Consider the following 26,457-nt stretch of genomic DNA (forward strand, 5'->3'; position numbering starts at 1 on the left):
GTAAGAACGTGTGCGTGTGAAGAGAGATCTTCAGTTGCTGTGAGGACAACTATATAAAGATGATGGAGTGCAGCAGCAACTATAATGGCATCAACTATACCGGATTTAGACTAGGCCTATCACACACATCTCCGTTATTCATCAAGCGTATTAACTGAAAGAGAACAACAACGAAATCGGCAAACGAATGGATCCCCGCGGCTGTGGGGATCTAGGGATATAGGATTATAGTGGGGCCGGATAGGGATATCCTGTGCGTCGTGTCAGGCAAGGGTAGGAGGGAGAGGAGACGACTCTGAAACTACGGCGTCGATCCTACAGTCGAATGGCGATCACGGGAATATCGCGTCTCGTGTGCGACGCTCACCGTGTCTCGGAGTATCCTCGAGGTCGCCCTCAGGGCGCTCCCTTTGCGCGCACTCGCACTCGGGAACTCTCAGCGAAGACCGGGGCGAGTGAGAGAGATGGAGAGTGCGAGAGCGGACACTGACACAAGAAACGTCAACGACACCTTCCAGCACGTCGTCGCTCTTCTCTCTCTCTCTCTCTGTCTCTCTTTCCCTCCCTTTCGGTTTTCTTTTCTCTTTCTCTCTCTTTCTTTTCTGCACCAGAACTTCCCCTCGAACTGCACTCACTTCACACTATCCCAAATAATCTTACGGACTTCACTCCGACACCTTCGCGGTCTCGCTGAAACGAGGCGGTCCGCTCGCGAGGACGGACGAGCGTCGCGCTTCTCTCTCTCGGGCGAGCGAGCGAGCGAGTGAGTGCCGTTCCCCGCTGGTGCGCTCTCGGAGAACGCGGACGGATACGCCGGGGCGACCAGGAGGGGACCTACACGGGTCCCCGCTTCTGCTCGCGAAAGGAAAACCCGGCGGGGGGGCGGGTGAAGAGAGGGACCGGGACGCGCGCGCGCTCGCACGAGCCGCAACGCGCCGGGAAAACTCTCGTCGGCCCCGCGAGCCAAGCTGCTCCCCTCGCGATTCGGAACTCGACCTACGACTGTGTGCACTGTTGTACCGCGTCTCGCACCGCGGAGACGTGACGAGTTCCCTTGCTCTCTTTTCCACTTCTTTTCTTTTTCCTCTTTTTTTCACCACGTCGAAGTGGGGAGGAAAGGTATTTACGATGGTACCGCCATTTGTTGTAACGGAGGTGGTCTCCTCCGGCCGCCGAGAGGAGTGTTACCCCAGGAGCGGACCGACGCGCCGCCGAGCCCGACTTTGGTGAATTTTAAATGTTTCGTGTCAGTTTCGAGGATTTTTAGGGAAAAGTACGCGAAAAGTAAGGAAGTAATCGAAAAATTTTAGAATTCCGACTGATGAATATTTAAACCGCGTCTTTGGGTTGTTTAGATGTCTTTAATTATTAAAATTTACTTATGCGAAAGCAATCTGATGAATTAGTTATATAAAAAGACTTATTGTTATTTCTTCCTTATTGCTGTAATTTTGCAAATAGCAGCAGAATCTTACCACCTCAATGATCCGGTACACGTCACTTTTGTTCAAGGTTCCACATTTGCGCTCCATGTCCGACGATCACGGAGCGAACGACTTCACGCGCCATGTTTAGGATATCACTTTGCCATTTTTGTTGCGAAGAGAATAGAGCGACTGCTAAGACAGCCTTCTCCATTTTTGGTCCCGCTCCGTGAAGAAAACCACAGCTCGAACACAATGCAAAAATTGCTGGACGTTTCGAAAGTTACTACTTCCGTACTATCGAAACTGTTCTCTATTTTTGTTTCGATGCGACTCATATTTTGTTAAATCCGCGTTTTTTATCTTTTATATAAATCTTATCTTATCTTTTATATAAATGGCTTTTCATATACATTCAAGCGCGTCGCTTGAAAATGATAAACAATGAAAGTAGAATCATCAAGTATGAATTATCATAGATGCGCTAAAATTGAACAGATGGAATGGTTGGGACGGAAGGACGGGAAGATGTTTCCTTGAGACATTAGGTTTCTGCATCAATAAAAGAAGACATGATGAGACACACAAGCGTTCTTGGCGCGCTTTTAGCGTTGAATATGGCTGTTCGGTTCCAGATTTAACCCACATCGTCATCAATTCGCGAGTCCCGGAGTCTTCTAGTTTCTTCCTGAAGACAAAGTTAACGGAAATGGAACAGCCTCCTTCGACGCTGAATGCGCGCTAGGAACACGAAGACGAGAGACTTGAAAGACGACAGACATTTTAGATGACAGACAGACGAGAGAGACGTTTTTCACAACATTTAATAAAACGCTATCAACTATGTATGCCTCTTTTTTACTCAAATACTCTAAAAGTTACTTACATATGTGTATAATTTTATACATATATAAATATATATATCTTTATATGTATATATATATTTATATATATATTTATATATATATATTTATATATATGTTATTCTTTTTTTTCAATGCCGCGCGCCATGGACGTGTCACATCCCTCTTATGTACGAACGCACCCTGTGCGTTCTCCGAAGCACTCTGTCCTTTCTCTCTTTCTCTCACTTTCTCTATCAATCAGCGATTTTTACCTCTTGTTCATTATATTAGGCACCAATCGTCGACGATGAACACAGTGAGGTACGACTGCGCGATCAGGAAGCGAAAAGAAAAGGAAAACTAACAAAAAAGGAAAGACGAAATCGGGGTGCCTCGCGGGAGCTGACACGTCCGGCTTCGAGTGTACGTGTTTATGGGGATGTATTTATGTATGTATGTGTTCCATTTCGTGTGACTATGCGTGTATACGTACGTGTATAAATTTAATACTATCGTCGTGTATATCGTTTACGTTCGCTTATGCATAGTACTTCGATTAATCGTAGACACAGCGATCAACGTCCCGGGATGCGCTAAAGAGAGGTCCGTTCTCTTTCTTTCTCTCTTTCTCTCCTTCAAAATGTGTTCCTTCTACGGGATTGATGATTGATTGGTTGTTTGGGAATGACGGGCGTGTAAAAGATTTTAGTAGTCGGTATGCGACGTTGCCTTCTCGCCTCCTTCGCCTTCTGGCGCGGAGGACCGCGCTCGTCGCTCCAAGCGCGAATTTCTTCGCTTCTTCTTCCGGCAGCTTCCTCTTCCGCTTCGTCGAATCCTGCTCGCGTAATGTCGTGTAAATCAAACTCGATTACAATCGACAGAAGCGCGTTCGACGATCGAGCAAAGAGGGGAAGACATCGAGTATATCGAGCACCGCAAATCGTGGAGACATAATTATAATATACGTAATTATAATAATAGATCAAACAGTTTAAAAACGCAATATTATAACACGCTCATTATCGATCATATTTCCAGAACAAACAAATTATAATAATTCTTTGCGAAGAATTACTATAATTAATATCGAAACAATAGCATTATTTACAAAAATAAAGATATAACAATTATATACATTTTTATATGTATGTACACATATATATATATATATATATATATATACACATATATATGCATATTACATATAATTTTCAATTCTTCTTTATACAGAGTTCCACGTATATAATTTTCATTTCGTATGAATAGGGGCGATAAATACAAGGGACGTTTGCCCGCGCGAAAAGGGATTTTCTGGGCGCTCGATATGTTCGAGGTGTTTTCTTGATTTCTGAACGTGCTGAAATTCGCGCTCGGAACTCGCGGGAAGGGAGAACTCGAGATCCGCGCGTCGTCGATCATCGCTGAAACAGCATTCGCAGCTACCTACACTGACCGGCGTAAAAAAAAGTCCCATATAATTTGTCTCTTAAATCTATCTACGCGAACCTGGCGGCGGATTGCACCGTTTTTTCTTTTATTCTTTTTAATTTCCGCATTTTTTTGTTCTCCTCGTATGCACAAGTATCACAATCGCTTCACGCTCGTCTACGAATGTGTCATGTGTATGCGTGTGCTTTTTCTCGTTTTATCATTCCTTCTCTTTTTCTCTATTTCTCTCTGGCAGCGATTAGCTGTCCTTCCGTTCGCCCTATATCTGGAGAATATTGCTCCAAAGTGCGATGCACGAGCTCGGAAGATGCGAGAGATCCCGAACTTTCAGTCTGGAATGCCAAACCTCGGAAGCTGCGCAACATTCAGCGTATACCGACGCTGAAAAATCTCAGCCGTAAAATCGGGAATAAGTCTAATCTGATAAAAGTGTTATCCAATAAATACTGTTATAAAATATCGAGAAAATTAATTTTAATTTCTACATAGATTCCAATATAAAAATATATAGAAGCATAAATTACATATTATAAATTTTCATATTCGCACGCGCATACAAAGTACAGAATAAATAATTCACGACGCATCGAATAAATGATCTAGAGATCGATCGAGTCCCGATTGCATTCCAGACTGAACAACGGCCTGTTCAAATCCGAGCGCGCAAGCAGAAGTCGCTCTAGTTCGATATATCGTTACCGCCGGGTGGGACCCGGATTCGCTTAAAAACACACGCGACCCGCTTCCGGTCGATCGGCCCTACATTTAAGGTAATAAAGTTAGGTATTATAAACTGCAATCTAAGCTGATCCCATATTATTTCTTGGTCACAACCTCTTGAAATCTCTTGCCATCATCGCTCACGGATCGCTCTTGAAGATTCCCGACAGGGACCGGTGGCTTGGACCCGGATAAAGGTCCAGGTTCCCGTCTCGCTTGACCACGTCGTCGCCGACCTGTATAACCGGATGAGTCGCTTAAATTCCACGGTGCTTAATTGCACCGCGAAATCGAACGGAGCTCAGCCAGGGGAGTGCAGACTGGTCCCACGGATCGACGATGACGTCACGAATCTGTCCATCCCGGGCGGACGCACACGTCGTAAAATTCTCTAAGCAACGAGATCACTCGTCAAAAACCTGATGCTCTCGCCCCAGGAGACCTTTTCTCTCCCTCGGAGGGCATCACCCTTATTTATCTATCGTGCGAGGGAGGCGAACCGTCGACAATCCCCGGAAGCCTTCTGGATTTCGTCCTCAAAGTCTCCATTTGAGAGACGATCGTAAACTTGGAACACGATCCGAAGAACTTCGCTCTTTCGGACCTCGAAAAAGAAGCTTTGGAGCCCCTTCAGATCTTCGGATCACTCAGAGACTCCTCCACACAGTTCTTCTTTTTGGTGGCCCCCGTTATTTGGACGGTCCTGGGCGAAGAGCCCGAAGGAAGTGAATTTTCTGGCTCCAATGGGGAAATTTCTCCTCTCCGAGTATATCGCGAAGACAATCGGCTGCTGCGGCGAAGGGCTCTGGTCCTCTCAAGCGATGCGTTGCATGTGTGAGCAGATCCCGTCGCCTAGGCAGACACGGTCTCTACCATAGACTTCTTAATGATCTCGCCAAAGTTCTCGTCGCAGTCATCGGTCGTGCCCTCGGGGGGTAGCTGCTGCTCAACAGCTACTTGGCCCGGCTCGACCATCTCTGCGACTTTGCCGGCAGACCCATGACCTGTGTGTCCCCCATAAGTACCGTGATGCTGCTGTGGTTCGTGCATCTCGCCGTAGTACGAGTACCTGCCACTCAGCAGCTCCGAGAATGGCTCTAGCTTGCCCTGCTGCATCTGCTGTACTACGTTCATCGGTTGCACCGAGCTGGTCAGATTCGTGTACTGCGCGTTACTCGCAGCTTCCTCTTGTGCAAACACCGCCGCGTCGTACGAGTGTTGTTGGTGCTGTTGTTGCTGCGGCGGCGGCGGTGGCGGTGGTTGTTGCTGTTGCTGCTGAGCCGACACTTGGTGCACCTGTGCGCAACTGGCCGGAAGGCCGACTGCCCTGACATCCTGACCTGCAGTACCATACGGGCCGTAATGTGTAAACGCGGCCGGATTCGGCGGCGATTGGAACTGCGGTGCCGGTTGGAACTGTGGAATTCGCGACGCGGATTGTAGACCCGTGACGTATGGCGACCCATAATCCTGATACGATTGCTGGAAGCTCATACCGCCGCCTCCACCGCCCCCACCACCCGGTCCACCACCGCTCCCTGCGGGAGCAGGTTGCGCGCCGGCCGAGAAGCTCTGGAAGGCCTGACTAAACTCTGGGTGCAGCTTGCGCTGCACCACGCCCGACTGGCCATCTACCGCATCCTCGCTCGCGTAACAATCGTCCCTAATGGCATACAGATCTAGACTGTCCTCCCTGGTACCGGGCACTTCTTGTTGGCAGCCGGCTGTCACCACGCTGGGCCCCACGACATCGTGATTCGTCTCATAGTGCAGAGTCGTGAACCCGCCGCCACCCCCGCCGGGCCCTACACCAGGAATCACGCACGCGTCGCTACCTACGGTATTCATCACACCGGCCAGTCCGCCAATGTCTCTTAACGGACCGCCTCTGCTATGCGCTTGATGATTGTCTGCCATTTGGTCGTGCTCGCCGACACTTTCCTCCTCTTGCTGCTTCTTCTCCAGCTCTAGCCGCATCAATGTGTGAATGAAATGCGTCCGGACCCGCACCGGGTTGAATTCGATCCTGCCTGAGCTGTTAGCGCAACCATCTCGCGTGCAGCCGCAAGGGAAACCTGGTCGGTCCACCTAGAGATTGAAGACAATGAGAAATTGTTTCTGGATTACATCCTGGATCATGTAACAAAACGTTCATAAGTTCAATGGAATTGATCAATTTAAATGTTATTACAAAAATATGTCATGTTGTAGAGATTATGAAATTAGATTAAGAAATGTAATCCCATTCTTAATTTTTTCAATACAAATAAGATATTACGAGATTAACAAATGAAAAGATTAATTGATAAATTCGATTCAACAATGGCTCAAAGACTTCAGAAAAGTAACTTCAAAAACTAGGAAAGATTAAAAATTTACATAAAAATCCCATCATAGTAAGTCTTAAAGAAATCAGAGCCCTTTAATTTATCATTTCGCATCCAATCAGGATCACCATTTCCTGAATTCTACGTTCAAAGAGTAATCCTTCTAAAAGCCTCAAAGGAAAAAGAATTCCGTTCAACCTGCCAATACGAAAATAGAACTGACCCTCTCCGTGTCGATTTCGCGGCTCACCTGGCACTTGACATTGGCCCTGCTACATGGACAACTTTCCGGGTCACAGTATCCCTTGCAACCGCATCCACAATGTTCCCGACTCGCACGAATGTCGCGGCATTCGTCTTTCTCAACAGCGTCTATTCTCCGCACACCCGCGGCTCTCAGCAATGCTCGACGTTGCCACGTAGGCACCGGCTGCAGGAAATAGTAACTGTCGATGTCGAGTTCCTCGTTGTCGCTCGGCTCCTCGTCGGTGTCGTCGCTCGGGTCCTCGGAACTCGACGCCGTCTCGGTCACGCAGTTGGTGGCGCAGCTGCGCTCCGACCGCAGCTGCGCTAGTCGCGCGCGATGGATCCGCCTCTGCTCGGTCGCGTGCTCCGACAACGAGAATCTCTCGGCGTGTGTGTGCGTCGCACTCATACCCAGAGTACTACCACCCTGAAAGCCACCGGAAAGATCGATATTATCTCTTGCATACGTGGGCACCATTGTTATTCATTTATTATATTATTTACATATGATTTATTTGCTATTCATTTATTATATTTACTGAATCTGGAAGTCTCATGGTAGCAATATTGTAAATTGCAAGTGAACGTGATGTTGATCAATCATTTCTGAGTCCGAAAATAAATTTTTATTCCAATCTCAATGAAGAAGGGTGTCTCTTTTCTATGAAACGGAGGAAAGATTCTCCCTTTCAAGAAGATTGGGACTCACTTGGGAGGGTACGCAGGTGAACCCCTGCGCCCTGGGGAAGTAGTAGACCGTCACGGCATCAAACTGGATATTGCGTTTCTTCTTCACAGGCTCGTCAACAGTACTCCGCGATTCGTCACCTTCCATGCAGTCGGTCAGTCTGCGCTTCAGGTTGCTCTTCGCCGGTAGTGTTCGGAAGCTTGACAGGGGTGGCTGACCCGACGTCCCGGGTGCACCCGACGACGACGCGAAGCCGTCCAGTTGGTTCACGCCTGAAAGACATGAGCGTATCGTGTAATGAGATACTGTGAATCGCACGCGCGCATACAGGGTATCTCGAAATCGTCGAGGAATGATCGAATAACGGTAGTGACACTATTCATCAGATTCTCCAGTATCGAGGTATCGAGTTTCTCCAGAAATTCTTCTTTCAAAAGAACTCTAATTTCAAAAAACTTCATGCTCAACTAGTTAGTAAAAGGAAAGAGTCACTCGTGAAAGAAATCGTAGTGTCTGAAGTAACAAAATTTGTTATTCATTAAATTCGAAATAAATTCTTTTGTAAAAAAGATATTAATTTAAAATAAATTGGCTGATATTGATATTGACGAGGAATATTCAGTCCGATTCTCATCAGATGCGACGCTACGCGTTTACTTTCCCTCGATTCTGAGACACCCGGTGTATCGCATGTTGACAATCAATGTAAGGCTTATCGAGTTGCGCTCTCCACGCTTGCTCGTGGATAGCTTCGATCAGCGCAACCTGGACTGGTAAGGAGAATCTCTGCCGCGTCTAAAACTTTATACTTTCATAAAGAGCAAAAGCTTTCGAAAGAATTGTTTCGAGTCGGCTGCTGGCTCGTGATTTACCGTAAAAATAGAAAAACACCGGGACGTAATTATGTTTTTCATTCTACCGTCCGAGTTGCAACCTATTTTATGTACAAGATGGAATATAGAATTTATGAGAACATGCATATAATAGAATATAAGATACATGGAATGAAAACCAGACTGGAATCTCTCCATTTTCAAGCCAGGAATTAGCGTCATTACGGTTACAACAATAACCGCGTGTGTTAAAACGCTGTTAAAACTCGTCAAAAAGCAACCGAAGTGCAAGGACTCTTTGAATCATCGTGACTTACAAACAAATTATGAACAATCAGAGTTCCTATACATTTTTATCATCACACGTTAATCTCTCTCAATGCTTCGAAACAAATCAAAAAGACTCCAAAGACAAGACTTTATTTTTAAAGAAACTATTTCTATTGATTCCTTACTTTTTTCTTTGTCTGACAAGATATCATCCGGCAGTCGGTCAAGGAAGGAAGTCTCGGAGTCACTTTCAGGAGCCGGCGCCGGTCCAGGATCACCTGGAATCTCATTCCCTAGCCCAGAGTCGCTGCCATCGGACCTGACCTCGTCCCTGGTACCGGTTGCCAGTGCCAGGCTCTCGGCTGAGTCCTCCGTATAAGCTTCCGGTCGCTCGGTCTCCAACCTCGTCATGATCGGCGCCATTGCCTCCACGCAGCATAACGGCTCCCCTTCTGTACAGGGAAGCTGATGCTCGGCCGCCATGTCGACATCGCGCAGATCCCGGATACTTGCGATTGGCGACACCTCTGAACTGTCGGAACCAGTCTCAGTTTCCGTCTCGGTGTCGGCGCCCTCAGCGACGTCCACTGACGCGTCCGGCGTCACTTCCGGCGAACTTGGCACCGTCTCCGACGAGTCCAGCTCGTGCGACACCTGGCCATTGTCGCCGGCCGGCGACGAGCTCGCCAGCACCACTTCTTCATTTACATCCAACTTACCGATCACCGCCACCGGCGCGGATTCCTCCCTCTCGCCTCTCCGCGAACTTTCCGTTGCTGTAATGATCTCTGGCTGGCCTTGCTGGATGTCGCCCATGCGCTGCAGCATCACTTTGCACTCTTTGAGACTCGGACTTCGTATCTCCTGCGTGGGCTTGCTTTTCGATCTGGTCATTGGCGAGGAATCGTTCTGCCACCTTGGCTTCTTCAGGTTCTCCTTCGCTTCTGCTGTGTCTGCACTGGAGTTCTGCTCTTCCTCCACCAAGTTCCGTCTTCTGCTGGAACGCGGCGAATCCTCAGTGTCGATGTCGACGTTCCACTCGTTCTCGTCCGAGTTCTCGTTCGCCAAGTCCTTCTTCACTTCCGTCTCCTTGATGCGGTTTAGTACCACGGTTAAACGTCGGCAGACAGGGCTCGACGACGGACTAGCTGCGTCGATTGCAATCATCTTGGTCTGAGTGCAGAACGCGTTGGTATTCTCATAGTCATCCGGGTTCAACTCGGTTATCCTGTCACTCTCTGATGTTACTGGAGGAACCACTTCAAGGTTGGGAGACTTCTCGCTATCATAATCCACCTTGCTGCTCGCGCAGTCTGTGCGGTCCTCTGCGATGATGCTATTATTGTCCTCACATTCTTTCGTCGTCGCGCCGATTCTGATTTCTTCCTTTTCTTCCTCGTTTTCTTTCTTCTCCTCTTTTTCCTCCTCAAGATTTAGGTTCCTACAACCTTGATCAGCTTCCTGCAGCTCGATGTCGACTCCTGCGGACAGTTTCTCCGGGATGCCGTTATCCTTCGCCATTGTCTTATCCTCCGATTCATCACCGAGAAGACAAGACTTGCTGGTGAGGGACACCTCGCCCAGAGTCCTCTCCCGCAGACTCACCAGCACTGGCGACAGCCTTCTAACGTCACTTCTCAGCTGTGTCGCCTCCTCTTCCGAGATCTCGACGCCGATCCTCTTGATTTCCGCGCCAATTGGCAGAAAGTCGTTGCCTGCTGGCCTCTTTCTGTTCAAGGACGCGGATTCCTCGTACCTCGCCTGCTGATCCTCGAGGAGCTGATCGTGAGTAGTGTCCTCAGTGTCGTCCATCCTCGAAAGTCCGTTCGATCGGAGCGGATCCACCGGTGATCCATCGAGATCCATCGAGTCGTTCTCGGCGATCTCCTCCGGCATTTTCAGCTGCAGGTCCACCTCCTCCTCCCTCTCTTCCTCCTCCTCTTCCTCCGGCTTCCGAGAAAGATCACTCGATTGTTTCTCCTCGGGCCCTTCTTCGCCTTCCAGTCCTTCGTCCAGTCTCTCGCACACTACCATTACCAAGTCCTCCTTGCGTGGCTCGACCGATTGACGCTCGGCATCATCGTTGACGTCCGTTGTTGTCGCCATTGCCGATGACGACGCGCTGCCCGGTTCGGCCTCCACTGAGGTGGAATCTTCTTGGGCCTCAACGAGACAGTCCTGATGGACCGAAGGCAATTCCATCTCGGATGTTTCTGCCATCTGCGAACAGATTCAGACGGGATGTTAAAGGACAGTATTCCTTGACAAAAAGAAAATATCGATTAATCGCGCCAAAGGAAGAGGAATTCTCTTCACTTTTGGAACTGACAATAAAATCATATAATGGTCTATCACGTCTAAATAAAAATGTTGGGATTTTATAAAAAATATAGAAATGAAATGAAAATAGGGATGACTGGGGTATATGTTATAGGTACTATATGAATATAATATTGTACATCTTTTTTACATTTATGTATGCATTAAATGTATAAAATAAACAGAATTGCCAATATATACGTATAAAAAAGCAATAAAATTAAAGATAAAATTATACAAGTTGCTCAAATGAAGGAATATTGGAATGTATATCGAAACGAGGTTAAAACGCGAGTGATGTCAAAGTAAGATTAAGGGCCGCACTCAAATAACCCGCATAAAATAAAGGTTAATTGGGTCGTTACGTTCTCCGCGGGAACGATTTCTCACCCTTCCCCTCGCCCTTTGCGTTTAAATGACTTTATCGTTATTATAATCAACGATGATTGTACGCGCTCTCCCGTTTTCTCTCGAAAATATCATGAACAAGCCGAAGAGAAAGAGAGAGACACGGTGAGAGACAGAAAGGAAGTGAGATAGAGTGAATGGAGAAATCAATAATCCGCGCGCTGATATCGCGCACCACTAGAACCCAGAAGAGAATGAGAGAGAACAGAGGTAGAACACATCGATGCGAGGAGAAAAATCAATTTCCCGAAACTCGCCGCGCGATTCTGTCCTCAACAAACCATCTCCCACCCACCCGCCCACCCATGTTACATTTTCCTCTTACCGTACTACAAGGAGAGGCTACATAATCTTTGCCGGAGATTATTGATTCAAAGTCGGTCGGTGTGATGGTGGAGGCAGGGGGGAACACGAAGGGGAACGACAGGGAACCGTCTGGCTCGCGCGGGTCACTCACGAGGGGCACCCTACGACCGCGCAAGGTGGATCCGCGTCCTCCGTGCTCTCAGGGAGGGGGCAGCGGCGGGAGGACTTTTACCTTGAAGTCGCGCGGTCCCTCCAGATGGTCCAGCCTTCGCACTTCGACAACCCAATCCGCGGCCAGTCCAACCGCGGTGTCTCGGGGAGATGAGAGAGAGCACCTCAAGTCGGAGTCACGCGAATGCCGTCATCCGGTTCGCGGGGTCCCGCGCGATAGTGCGTCGGAGGATCACCGGATGATGCGTCCTCGCGCGGGAACGACCGGCGGTTCAGGCGCGACGACGACATCCGCATGCGGCGAAGAGCAATCCCTGGATCACGCGGGACCGGAAGGGACACAAAGGAGAGTCTATCAGCACGCCGGTTCTCTCATGAGGGACGCGCGTTGGGAGATCCTAAGACATCCAAGCGAGCGGGGAAATAACGGGCAGATCGACGAAGTTGCACGAAGTCGAGGTGACTCAACGTCAAACTTGAAAACGGAAGAATCAAGAGAAAGAGTAGGGCGTGAACCAATGTGTGAATATTGAAGAAATCGAACAAGATCGAACGAGATTCCAAATGAGAAACTTCGATGAACAGCACAAGAAAAAGACGAGAGCGTCGAGTTGAAGAGGAAAGGCGTCTTTGCGGACGAAGTCTGCGACGAGGAGACGCGATAACGAAGAGTGTGGAGAAGCGAGAGTTCAGAGTATCAGCGTGGAATGAAGGATGAGAGGCGTGCGGCGCGTTCAACAGCTCGGAGCAGAGTGAGCGGCGGCGTCGACGTCGTCGCCGTCGGCGACGCCGATGCCGCGCTTTCGGATCCGTTCGGTCCGACTCGACTCGGCTCGCTCGCCGGCGGAAAATACACGAGCGCGTGCGTTAGTGAATGCGTAATGGAGTCGGGCACACGGCGTGCCAAGCGGACAAGCGCAGCGGTTCTCAAAAGCCACCCGGTAGATGTCGGATTAGTCATCGGCGCGCGGATTCTTTGGTCGCTCTCTTTCTTGCTTTATGGTATTTTTAATTTTGTCGGATCGTGTTCAGCGCTCTCTCTCTTCTTTGCTTTTTTTTGACGATGTAATGCGCAGTTCTGCTTTAGCAACCGGACTTTGTGACGTAATTAAAGCGACGCGGCTGGCAGAGTCGCGTTGGAGCGAAGATTCTTGCTTGACAAAAATTGAGGCCAGACAGAGCGAAACCAGATGCTTCGGTCTGTAAATATTTTTCTCTACATTTCCTGAATGTTTTGCAATTGATGGAGTTGCATTCCGTTCCGCGACATTTCCGCAAGATAAAATTAAAAGTCGCAATTATGCTCGTCCCGGCTCGTCCCCAGTCTCGATGCGATTAATGGTTCCGTAACGATGATGCACTCACTCGCCGGAGTCTAATTATGCCAGTGATGCATGCGGTGCAATGGTCAACGAGAAGGAAGAAAGTTTATCCGCAGCTGTATTATCCACGCACAATTAATATTTTCAGACAAATACTCTACTAAAACATTACCTTGACGAAAAATGGAGTTTAACAATGTATAAATAATAAATCCGAACGTAAGTTTTCAGCGTTTTCGGCTAATGTATCGCGAATACGTGTCGAGAATCACCCTTTCGTGAACGAAAATTTTTCGGATCTATAAACGGCGCGAGTATTGCGGAGGCAAGTATCGTCGATGACGAGGGGTGGTATGAAATGCATACTGAGTATACACAATAACGACGCGCAATAATAACAAAATCGACTGACGTAAGCGGGACGAGTGCGATGATGCAAGCCCATACGGAGAAGCGATGCCGTCCTTACCGATACTGATACATTACACGCGCGTATCATCAGATTCGTGCGAGAACGCGTCGAACTTTCTTTAAAAAAAATTTATTCTTAATGATAAACTTTGCCTGTCAACCGGAATTAGTCTCGAGGCCGCTGTTTTCTCAAAGAAAGACTGAAAGAACAACATGAGGAGAATGAATTGAAAGGCCTGGTCCCCAACCCTATTCTGAACCATGATCATAATCATTTTCTTAAAAGGCAAAACGTGACGATAAGAGAGACGTTGGTGAACGGGCACTGATCATTCGTGTGGTAAAATGATTTAACGTTAATTATCAAGATGATAAAATTACGTTTTGGCACGTGGAGGGCACGTGAGGGACACGCAACCGGTACAATTATTATTAGTACTTCAAGAATACACGCGCGAATCCACAAAGACAGCGTTGGTACCGGAATTGGCACGGTATTGTCGAGCGCGTTGTCTGTGTCTCTTTTCTTCCCAGGTTCCCTGTTTCTATCTATATCTCTTTTTCTGCCCCCCCCCCTCTCTCTCTCTCTCAACTCTCTCTTTCTCCATCTCTCTCTAATCTATATTTTTTCCTTTCTGTCCAATGCACAGTCGCGCACATACATGCACACCCGTACACATATAGATTTGAACGGCTCTCTCACGAACGGTTCAACGAACGAGAGAGCGCAGCGCTTGCGCGCGGCGAGCGCCGTAATTGTCGCTACGTTCTGCGAAACTAGAAGACGAGCACAGCTTTCTGACGGAATTTCAACGGGGACCCCCGTCAGAGGACGACGGGGTCCACCGTGCAGTGAATGCAACCCTCCCGGTACATCTTGCGACGATGGCGAATCTTGGCGCGCGACAAACGCCGGAAGAAGATCCGCTTGGATTATTGATCGGCGCTCGCGCGGGTATTGATCCGCGGCCGGTTGGCGCAAAGTTACTCCGATGCTAAATACGTGCGACTGCCTAATGTTCGTTGCGAGAGATGAGAGATGCGCTTTCGGTTTAAATATGAAATATGAAATGACGGCAGCCAGATAACTGCGAAATTCGACGACCATCAGCGGCATCTCTCCGGGAATTTTCAACGCTGAAGATAGAACCTTAAAATGCAAACACAATGACCCGGTACACTCTGCTCCGCGCAAAGATGAGTTTTGCCAAAGAATCTGTATGAAAGGCGTCGTAAAAAAATTTAACCCTCTCATTCAAGTTAGAAATTTATCCACATTTTTGAATATTTTTGAATAAATATAATATTAAATGAGAATGGAGTATCAGCTGCAGAAATGGGGGGCATTCTTGCAGAATTATGAAGGAACAATAAAGAGACATCAATTTTCGTTTGCATTTTTGAGCTGCTCCGTTTGGGAAATGAATTCTGGACGAGTAGATTGGTTGGCAGTATCGACAGTAATCCGATACTCCATCTAATTGAATTGATAAAACGACCAGTCACAATGTACGGTCAAATGGATCGCGATCCGGAGACTCTCAGTCTCTGTTTATTCAGCACGCGCCATCTTGGAGTGCTGCCGTGACTGATCGATATTAATTGCTTTCTATTTAAAGATAATCAAGCACGCGCACGATTGCGATTTCTTTCTCTTGGCGAATCGCGTCATCGATCTGTGCATGGCATGGAATCATTCGTATGACGCTAACTCTCCTTCAGTTTTCTTGCCCATTGTCTGTCCCGTTCGTCTGTCTATGCGCGTTCATTCGATGCAGCGAGCACATCATACGTGGACCCTGCGTTCAGGCTTAACGCGTCAACGCGGGAATCGCACAACTCACCGCAGATAACGTAATCTACATTAATCCAGCGTGTTTGCCAAACGCGATCGTCATTAAATTAATTATTTCGAAACGTGCGTTAATGCCTAGCGTTGGCGTGTGGCAACGTGTTGTATCTATTATTAATAGTACATGAAACCGCTAATGAAGCTAATGAAGATAATGAAAATCAATAGCATCTTAACACAATTCTCTCAGAAAATCAGACAAAGACCTTGTCATTCCTCGATTCATATCAGTCCCAAAACCTCAATTTTTATGTGATATTCGGTTTGGTAAGGGTCACGTAATTAAGTTTGGTAACAGTCACGTGACAATGACTTTCAATTCTTCATCTTTCAATCTAAATACCAGAATTCTATAACATTCGGGTCAAGATCAAAATTAAGAATTCCATGACATTAAAATTCGCTCGAAATCGATCGAGGACACCGAATTGCCGCGGTGGATTCACACTCCCGAGGCACGATGCGACTGGAGCCTCACACATTTTTCTGAAAGACCTCCAAGTCTCGGTGCCCTTCTCTCGATCGTTCCTCGCGATCGTCCGACCGATCGTGGCCACATTCGATCATCATCTAATGATACACAAGAGCGTGTTTACAGCGCTCGTATTCCCGGAATCGTTCGTTCCCGTTCGTGAGGGGGACAGATGAAAGACAGAAAGAGAGAGAGAGGGAGAAAGGGGGACGGCAGCTAGTCCCGGATGGAGGGATGTTGAGGCCACGGAGGGAAGCTGGTACATTCCGTAGCTTCCAGGGAGGCCACCGCGAGCGGAGGTGGCTCCGTATTATGTCCCGTTCCCTCGCTCTTATTATGCCGGGACGACCCACACTGTCTTCTGCGCGTGCGTGCATATATTTTGTGTGTACACGTGTGTGTCTTACGTCTGTGTTGGTGAGGCCCACATATCGTCGGCTGCTCGCTACTCTCCTCCGTTGGGCACACCGACTGCCTGGCACGCGGCGCACATGTCCCACCAACGTTGTAAATCGTTCTACAGGGTGTTCCGATTCAAAAGTCTGCCGTCTCAAGGATTCAATCAAGGACGCGTGATTGCAACGCGACCGAGAGTTGCGGCAATTAGATACGATGCATGCATCTTTTAATTGTTCATCTATTCAATTATTGAGTTCAAGTATAAAGCGTGCTTGATATAAATATGCATGTATTTGCAGAATATATGTAGATAGAAATACATTCAGGTATAAATGTCGTATTTGAAGATAAAAGTTTTGTAATTCAAATAAAAAGAATATTATACTGCTTAATTATGTGAAGATATCAAGAAAAGAAACGTATTATATTACAATCCTGTGATCTCGATTCGCACGAGAAGCGCTTCTGAACTTCGCGGGGAGTGCACTTAAAAGCGCCCGCGCTTCGCGACTTTCAAGAGGAAAGAATCGGCGCACACCGCTAAAGAACACGCGCGTTACGCATGTAAAAGGATAATACATTAAGAACAAGTCACGCGAGTAAGAAGAAAGGCGAAAAATAATTAAAAGCGACGGAAAGGATAGGCAGCCAAAGCTTAGAAGCTTTCCTGATACGCGGGAAGCGCCATGAAGTAATATCGCGCCGTCTGCCAGTGTCGTAAAACCGCTTTGATCTCGGTTCTCCGTCGCACCTTCGTTCTCCCACCGAGACTTTCATCTCCTTTCCCTACATACAAGCCACCCCCGCGTTTTCCTCTTCCTCTCCACCCTCCCAACCTCCCGCCGTCTATCGGCGCTCTTTTTTCTCATGGCTTTGCAGAAAGCGGAACGACGAAACTCGCGGGGACCTGAAAATGCTCCCCCCCTCTATCTTTTTTTCTCTTCTTCCCTTCCCTTAAGAAAATCCGCATCAAGCCACCGATCAAACCGGTCGCGACCGTCCTTCCCCTCGTGGAGGTTTTTCCTCTCCACCTTGTGATTTTCACCGAGCGGCGTAAGGGTTGAACGTGTTACGGGGCAACTCTTAATATCGTCGCAGCACGTGGCTGGTGTTTTCTACGCAGTCGGTAAATACGACGCGTGAAAAGAAGCTGCACGAGTCGCAGGGGATGAAAATTTACGCGCGCGCGCTGCATTGCGCGGATCTGGAAATTTTTGGATCCTGGCAAATGCGTTCCTTTGTCTGAAAGTTTCTTTGCACGGTAGATATCGTAAGTAAAATTTCTCGTACTTTTTTAACATTTTGCTTTAGACTGTTTTGCGACTAATTTGGAAAATTATTTGTCATTAAACTTCAAGCGAATTTTCCTTGAATAAAATGTTTTAAGGGTAAGTTGCAAAGAGAAGAAATGGTATCGTGATAACGTTTCAGGGAGGTGCAATTAATAATGAGATTCGGCTTCGCTACGGAAGGTGTCGCAGCTTTATCTTAATTATTGACGCGTATCGATTCGAGCTTATCGAACCACGTCGCAGCTATGCGCTTCCGCATCGGCAGTGCGGAATTGCACGGAACAAAGAGATAGATTCTACACTTTGAATTTATCCTTTCTAGCTTGATATCTCGATCGATCTTTTAATTTGATTTTGTTGATTAGCAATTTTCTCGGTTTTACTTTGATTTATCCACCTTTAATTGCTTCCATTTCATTTATTAAGCTTTGATAGAGGGCAGCTTAGTAGTAACATTACAGACATCGATATAGAACGTCACGTATTATATTTATTGCGAATCGACATTCTCCACTTAAGCACGCTTCGGACAAATGCCCGCGTGAGTTCCCTGCAAATATTCCGATTGCGTAATAAGCACCTTCAAGATTCTAGGAGAAGAATAAATCAAAGATTCCGTGAGTAAGGGTGCCGAGAAATCTGCTCTTCCACCCTCGCTAACAAGAAAGCAACACGAGGAACGACGATGTCGAGGGTCTGTGAAGAACTAACGGAGCGAGAGGGCGGTGAGAAAAGAAAGGAAAACGGAGGAGGATTGACGAGAGGAAAAATGGAAAGAGAGGAAGCGAGAGAAAGAGGGAGAGGGAGTAAGAGAGGGATCGCGGGGACTATTTGAGACAAACTGCGGATATTTCGTGCAAGAGTGTGAAAGAGACAGACGGCGAGCGCCGCGGGGGTGTATATTGAGGCTTGTAAATGGAGGGATGGGCGGTCAGGGGGTGGTTCCGCCCACCTCCGGCCGAATCGATCCCACCGCAGTGTAGCTCTATAGCAGCCCACGTGCATACATACCGTGGACTCTTGGTGCCTCCGTAATGCCATAGCGTTTCAGTGCCGTAACAATCGCTACGACGACGACGACGACGACGACGATGGCGATGACGTAGCGCCAGCTGAAGCTATTAGGAAGCCGTTTTAAAGTACCGTTCGTTCGGAGACGTTCGACAATGTTCGGGGAGTTAGTTCCGGTCTCTGCGATCGGAATCAAGAGTTTTGAAATCTTGAAATGTTTTGGCGAATCTTTTTAAGGGGAACACAATTAAGATTTTAGAATTCTCATATTTCTTTCTAATTTAAATTTGGCTTTGGTGATTTGTCTTTTATTTTCAAGTATTTCGCGAGAGTTTGATATTGTTGGGCTTTCTAGAAAACCGGAATTTAGTAGTCTGTGGCGTCTTTGAAAATTTCAGAGTTTTAGGAAAATGTAAGATCTCGGAATTTAAGGCTTTAGAATTCTTGACATTTTTAGGAGTTAAATTCCGCGTCTTTGTAATTGTTTTATTCCTAAATTTCTGACTTCACTTGCGGAATGTTTGATAAAATTCTGTTATCAATTAAACGTTAAGCTTTTACCATCTTTCACTTCAAGATTTTCATTTTCGGCTGTTCGCATATGTAGAACATTGAGACTTTTTGTCATTTTGAAAGTTCCAATTATGGAATTTTTAAGGAGCTTTGAGTTCTTCCATCATCGATTTCGAATTTGAATATTTTCCAAACCTTGTACAAACAACTTCACTGTCAGATCTAAAACTGTACAATCCTTAATTCCTCGAGTTTGCAATCTAAGAATGTTCGCAGCTTCTCAAAATCGGGATTGCAAGAGCATCTGGATTCGCGAAGTTGCTCAGTTGTTGCGGACTCGAGTGACACACGGTATCCTCGTGCACTGATTGCATGTCCAATACGAGGACTACCGACGCGCTCATTCAATTCGCGGTCCAGGCGCGGAATGCACTGACAACGTCGGCGCTGCGAGGGGGTGTAGGAGGTGGAGGCGGTAGAGGTGCGGGAAGATAACGGGCGAGGAGGTATTATTACGTGTGTCACGGTACACACAATCGACTCGCGCCCGAGAGTACAACGTACCTTCGTGAGTCCGCGCGACTCCTCACCCTATGGGATCTCCGGTCCGTAATCAGAATTTCGGGGACGTTTAAACACGCGCTTTGCGGAATCGCGATTTTCGGGGAGAGAACTTGAGGATGTAGATTTTAAATGCAAAATTAAATTTTAGATACACTCCTCGAGGATGCAGCAATTCAATTTGAAATCATAGCGGAATTTTGCTACTGAATTTATCATTCGCGAACTATTACTGGACTTTGGAGATTAGGTTACTTCCATTTCAGTGGAATTTTAAAATATATGCGCGAGGTCAAATGTCAGATTTCTTATTGATCAGATTATTTATTAAACTATCTCTTCAGTTCTTTTAAACCTGGGAAATAGAGAATTCTTAAATCTCTAGATATTTTAAGATTAATTGGGTCTCCAGTTTCTCAATTTCAAGCAGTGTTTGGACAATCAGAAAGACAGTTTATGAGAATTATTGGTATAGCTGGAATTAGATGTAAAACTCTTGGGAATCTTCAGTTTCTCGGATTCTCGACGCGATTCGAGCAGTCGCGCGAGGAGAAAAGGAAAGCGGTGAGAGATCCTTGCGAGACGGAGCCAGGGTACGGGACGGACTCCTGGTTAACGGGACCGTAATAGCGAGGTCAGATGAACCTCCTCGCTTCCTCGGTCACTGCCGTTTCTCTCCTCTTTCCATCTCTCGCTCTCCCTCTCTCTCTTTCTCTTGTCCTCACAACGGCGTCTGCCACGTAAAGTGCGACCGACGGTTTCACCAAACAATCAGAATGTAAGACAATATTCCAGAAACGGTATATCGAGCTTACTCTGCCCGAAATAATTACCGTATTCGCTGCAGCTCCGGCTAAGCCTGATTACCATATCTATTACAGTTGTTTAAAAACAGTTACTTGAATTTCCCTGTTACTTCGAGACATTAATAAACCTGCAGTCCTTTTAAGTTGTTTATCTCAATTTATCAGATTTCTAGATTTATTATATTTTTCGTTTATCCAGAATTTTATCATTTTAATGTAATCAGCAATTGTTTTCATCACATTTTGTACAAAGAAAAATTAAATTACTGAAAAAGATAGGATTATTGAAGTATTAAATTTTCGGGAAAATGTATATTTTATTGCCATTATTATTAATATTATTATTTTGAAATAAGCTTCAATTCTTTCAAGACCAAACACCGTGTGATGCTTTCGTTAGATGATGCTACGGGATAAGCGGCCGGATTGACGTCAGCGCGTTGTGACGACGACGCGACGTTGTTTGAAAATTCTACGGCGGTCTGTCACATCGTTCTCGCCACATGCATCTGTACGCGCGAGCAGCACAGTATATCTACATCTTATGCAGATGATAATCGTCGTCACTCTCGCGTGTGACGTCACTCACATCGCAGTGTCGCGATGCTCGATTTTCAAACGGCAAAAGGGTGGCAGCAACCCCTGAGTCCTTAATAGTATTTAGTGCTTTTACAATCATCCACGGAATATGTGAACGATCGTATAAAGATTAAATTGCGGAGATTTCAAATGTGAAGTGAGACAAAGAAAATTTTTCGAAGTATTTAAATAAAAATAGATCTTCAATTATTTACTTGATAAATTTTTATCCCCGTAAAGTCCTTTTTAATTTAATTAATAGAATTTATCGATTATTACGTTATTTAAGAATTATTTATTTAATCATGATAGTTAAATAATTCAATAAATTCTACAAGTAAGAAATTTGGAAAGCTCCAAAAATCGACTAATATCTGATTTTATTATATCTGTATTTTTTCAATCTTAAGTATCTTATATTCGCGATTTTTACCATATTGTGTTACGTTCAAGAGTTCAGATTGCCGTGCCGCGCACGAAATGTCTATTTATTCATGACGTACGGAGCCTTCCAAGGAGAACGAGGGCTGACCCACATTTCCCGGCGGCCGACGTCCGACCTCTGTAGGTGGAGGTATAAGCGGCGCATGGCCGCGTTATCCTTCGGTCATTTTACGAGGATTTGAAATTCTGAATGAGGAGTACCCCCGTAGGATACTGGATACGCGCGCAATATCGAGCTTAAGCAGAATTACTCACTGTCGCGAACCGTTGAACGTCAAAGGGCTAAAGTCTGCAGCGCTTCATCTGTCTCGTTCTCATTTACTTCTTTTAACAAATGAACGATGTTTCAATAACAAAATATAATTTTGTTAAAGCAATTTCATTCTCTTGAAAAAAAGAAATTTAAAAAATTAATAAATCCGTATATATGGCCGTACTATTTTATTCGAAATGAGATAAAAATAATAATGCAACATGACCATCTGATTTTAAATTTATTTTTATACTTGAAATAATATAATAATTTTTAAACAAGAACTGAAGTAATTTCGATGATGGTTTATCGCGTGGGATGATTTTGCGCAGTCCAACGACAGGATCGAGTGTTCGGTTGCGATTCGCGGATTGGTTGCACTTTTTCCTCGGACGTGAAAGTACGCAGTCCAGGACGACCGGTAAGGTAGAACGCAAGTAGAACGTACGAACGAACGAACGGCGGTTGCAAAATCATCCCGAGATCGCCGGCTCGACTCGGGCGCGCGCTGCGAAAGTTTCACAACACGGCCATTGTTAGATGGAATGGTGTCGAAACCGCATCAATTTTAGAGGCAACGAGGCCAGAGCGCACAAGGAGCGTCGTGCAGTGCATCGACCTTCGGAAAAGCGCGGCGGAAAGCTCAAACTCAAAATTGGACTAAAAGAAGATTTGAACTGAAGAAAATTCATTGCGAGAATAAATTCCATTTCCTGCTGAAGTAAAATAAAAAATGTAATTGTAGGCGTTTTGTGTTAAATCGTTGATACGTAATGTTTGGTATTTTTCTTCAAAATGTAATTAATTTTTTAATTGAAAGTGGTACCCTTTAATTTCGTTTGAGTTGAAATTATGGCCCTCTCATGGTGAGTTAAACGGACTTAAATAACATCATTTACATATAATCTTTCACATATCATAAAAAAAGAGAAAAAGATAAAAAATTTTAATATAGTCCTTTTTTACGAGCAAATTGCTTTCATGTTTAATATGAATATTTTACTGAGTGATTTTATGACAGCTCGAAATTTGACTCCGAGTTGCGGGTTGAAGAACGTTTAATTCGAGAAGTAATTTATGGAACAATCCTTATGCTTGTGCATTATAATGAAGAAATTATTATTATAAAGGAAAAACCTTTCCAACCCTTCCATGAAATTATAAAGGGCGCGACGGCCACTTAACCAGTCGGCTTCGATTTTTCTCGATAATTCTCAGTGATAAATCGATGATACACGATACATGAATGCGCTTGGGGATGATGCGGGCAACGGGAGTAGACAGGGGTACACAGAGGGTTGAACGCGGGGGTTAGACCGAGTGTTCACGAGGCGCTCCGACGTCGTGCGTCAATAGCGTGCCCCAGAGACGGACGTTACCACGTGCGAAGTCGTCGGGATAACTCGAGAAGGGGGTGGATTATCCCATGTAACTGACCATTCCTAATTCCAAGTCCTCTCGAGGATATCGTGACACGCGTTGTCGAGATCAAAGGAGCCGACAAAGCGAATGAAGTAATCGGGATCAGTTTTACAATAAGGCACACGTAAGAGGAAAACAATGTCAGCTATTTTTATAAATTATACTGTTATATTACAATATAAAGCAAGAAGAAATAATTCAAATTTTAAGTTTATTTCTGGAAAAACCGCGGTCGATAGTGATTTAAAATTATGCCATCGAATTTCAGAAGCTCAATCGACAGATTACCGCGAAAAAGGCCGTTCTATATAAAAGCTATTTTATTTTAGTTTAATAAAATAAAAAATATGTGTTAAAAATAACCGCGCGCCTCTATTAAATATAATATGCAACACACATTGCTCCAACGTATTAATTCCTGTTATCAGATTTAATTTCGGGAAAACCTCAAGCGTGAATAATCTATAAATATTTCAGCTAAAAAACTGAATATTAGCAATTCCGCGGCAGTTCGATAACTACAAAAAAAGGGGTAGAGAGAATCAGTTGATATTTCAAAAGAGATCTTTTGAAAGGAGAAAGAGAAAGAGAGAGAAAACGCACATTTCCAGTGCGAACCTGTCGCGACCGCGGGAAGGTTGACCCGCAACCGCGGGGTCAGCGTCGTTGGTCAACGACGTACGTACGTTTACACGCCCCCGCGGGACCGCCGAAATAAATGCCTGTAAACAAACACCGGCGCCCGCCACCCGCCGGCGTCGTGGTGACGTTCGCAAAACAGCGCGCGCGACGCCCATTCAAGAGTTGCGCGCGGATTCCGAGAGCGGATCGCGCGATCTATATCGAGAGTCGCATCATCCCCGTCACGACAGTGGACAAGCACCAAATCGGGTAGCTACCCTCTTTTTTCGACGGAGAATTATTAACTATTCTTTTGGCCAAATTGGCGAACAATTTATATAAAAACTCGGGATTTCAGAAAATCCTTTTGTCTTGATAAATCTTTATAAATAAATCTTTCATTAAGTTTACGGTACACCGTATTATTTTCCTAACTTTCGAAACTTAAGAAAGGTAACGTATGGCGGATGCTATATGTATCCCGCCTTCGCAGTAACCGAGACGAAAGCTGTGAAGCTAAATATCTTACGTACGTGAGATGCAACACGTGATGCAATTAAACGCACGAGCGGGTAGCTGCGTGCTTCTGCCGGACGAATTTTGGCTGATTTAGGGGTGACAACGACGAACAAGGTTTCCGACGACCGCAAGGGAACGGGGGCAAGGGTCCGTATCCCGATATACAATCCGCGGCGAGCACCATTAGAAACCTTTCAGAGACTCGCGAGCTGCGCCTTGGTAACATTCGGGAAAATGAGGAGGAAGGAAAAGCCAAAGAAGAACGAGGGAAACGGGTGAAAAAGACCGAGAGGGGGAGAAGGGAAGAGTGAGTTTTGTGGCCCCCGAGTTCGCCTCAAATATTTACGCTACGCCCGCAACAATGGGAACAATATCGGTTGCTTGGCAACCGCTCTGTTCACGACCAGTTCTGCCTTCATCCCCCCGCGGCCCCCGTTTACCATTCCCAGCTCCCTCCCTGCTTCCTTCCCTCCCTCGTTCGCAACTAACTCACTCTCCCCTCGTTCCCTCGTCGCCACTGCTCGTCCCCGTCTCGCTCGGTCCAAACTTCCACCCTCGCACCTCATTGGCCGAAGGACAGAGACGGGAAGTGATCGACGTCGTGCCCCGAGTGAGGATGGATAAAAGGGTGAAAAAGGAGGAGGGAGAAATGGAAAAAGAGCGAGAGAAAGAGAGGGAGGGAGGAAAGAGAATTTTATCAAGAGCGAAAGCGATTAACAATAAACGGCGGACTAAATGACTTTTTAGCGGAACTGTTGCGCACGCGCGTTCGACCGGGTTTTTGCTACACTTTGGTGGAATTATAATTCGATCATTACTTAGGGAGGTGAGTTCTCCGAGATAATTGTAGGTTCGTATGTAATTGCTTGCCTGCGTACGTACATACGTGCGCACAGATAAGATCGAGAAACTCGTGGTAATGGAGTGTAACGAGAATGCTAAGACAGCCCGGAGGAGCAGATTAATATATTTTTATGTTACTTTAATACGAGAGTAATGAAAGTACACATGTAGCGCATAATAGAAAGCGATGTGCTATAATTATGGTGTATCGTTGCCTCGTTCTTGTCGGAGATTTCCAGATGCCATGACGAAGGAGTTAATTATTATTTTAGTTCCCCCATTTTTTAAATGCGCTCCGTCTCGTTTTAATTATTTGTTCTTTCCTTCCTCACCTTGATCTTTCCATTATTCAATCATCTGCTCTTTTGGTTCTTAAGTTAATAATTACTCTTCGTTCAGAGAAAGAAATTTTCGGGAAAAGAAGTCTTATGTTGAAATTGTTCAAGAGAAAAATAAAATTGCAAAATTAACATTAATGTTACTACAAACAATAATCACAATGGATATATAGAAGCAAGGAAGTCAACTGTGTTCTCTCCGGCTAAAATCGACTGAAGAGATTATGAAAAAAGAATAGAGAAGGACGCAGATGGGCAAAAATGTGAGGAGGATTCCTAAGGGGGGGGGCGTGCCCTAAAGCGCAAATCGTAAACGAGAATGGACGCAACACAGTTACACTCAGTGTACTGCTAATACGCTGAATCCAAGTATGCAAGCTTAGAGGATCAGGAATAAGAAGAATCCTCGACATTCAAGAAAGGCGAAGGAGTGAAGGAGGGGGTTAGGGAGAGAACGAGAAAATCAGAGACTCTCGAGGGTTGCTGCGGGGACGAGCGAGAGGAACGATCGGCATTCGTGTACGCGCGCGCGCGCGCGCGTATGTGTGTGTGTGTGTGAAATCTGCTCTACACGCGTCCGTGTGTGCCAGAGTGCATTAGAGAATGAGAGGGGGCGACGGTGCGAGGGGGCAGCCGGAGGGGAACGGAGGCGTAGCAATAACGGACGGGCGAGAAGAGGGACGAGCGGTAGAACAAGAGGGGAAGGATCAATGCCGGTTGCCAGGACAACCGCGGCACCTGATCTTCCTTCCATCCGTCCTGGAGCGAGCGCTGCCTCTCGCTCAGTCCGACC

The 26,457-nt window shown here is 46.1% G+C and overlaps 1 protein-coding gene across 2 annotated transcripts in view; it reads right to left on the reverse strand.

Annotated features, from left to right (window-relative positions):
• The window catches only part of LOC105288071, a 35,100-nt gene that overhangs the window by 1,077 nt on the left and 7,566 nt on the right, over window positions 1–26,457 (reverse strand). The window contains exons 1-5 of one of the 2 annotated variants that reach the window (XM_011354051.3): window positions 12,068–12,738; window positions 8,988–11,022; window positions 7,721–7,971; window positions 7,016–7,438; window positions 2,232–6,526 (exon numbers count right to left, since the gene is read on the reverse strand). In XM_011354051.3, coding sequence (XP_011352353.1) covers window positions 5,291–6,526; window positions 7,016–7,438; window positions 7,721–7,971; window positions 8,988–11,022 — 3,945 coding nt within the window. In that variant the 5' untranslated portion in view covers window positions 12,068–12,738 and the 3' untranslated portion in view covers window positions 2,232–5,290. Of the gene's footprint in view, window positions 1–367; window positions 6,527–7,015; window positions 7,439–7,720; window positions 7,972–8,987; window positions 11,023–12,067; window positions 12,739–26,457 lie in introns of those variants that run through there. The other variant, XM_020034539.2, reaches the window with a different exon arrangement.

Source organism: Ooceraea biroi, chromosome 7 (assembly GCF_003672135.1).
Source record: "Ooceraea biroi isolate clonal line C1 chromosome 7, Obir_v5.4, whole genome shotgun sequence".
NCBI lineage: Eukaryota > Metazoa > Arthropoda > Insecta > Hymenoptera > Formicidae > Ooceraea > Ooceraea biroi.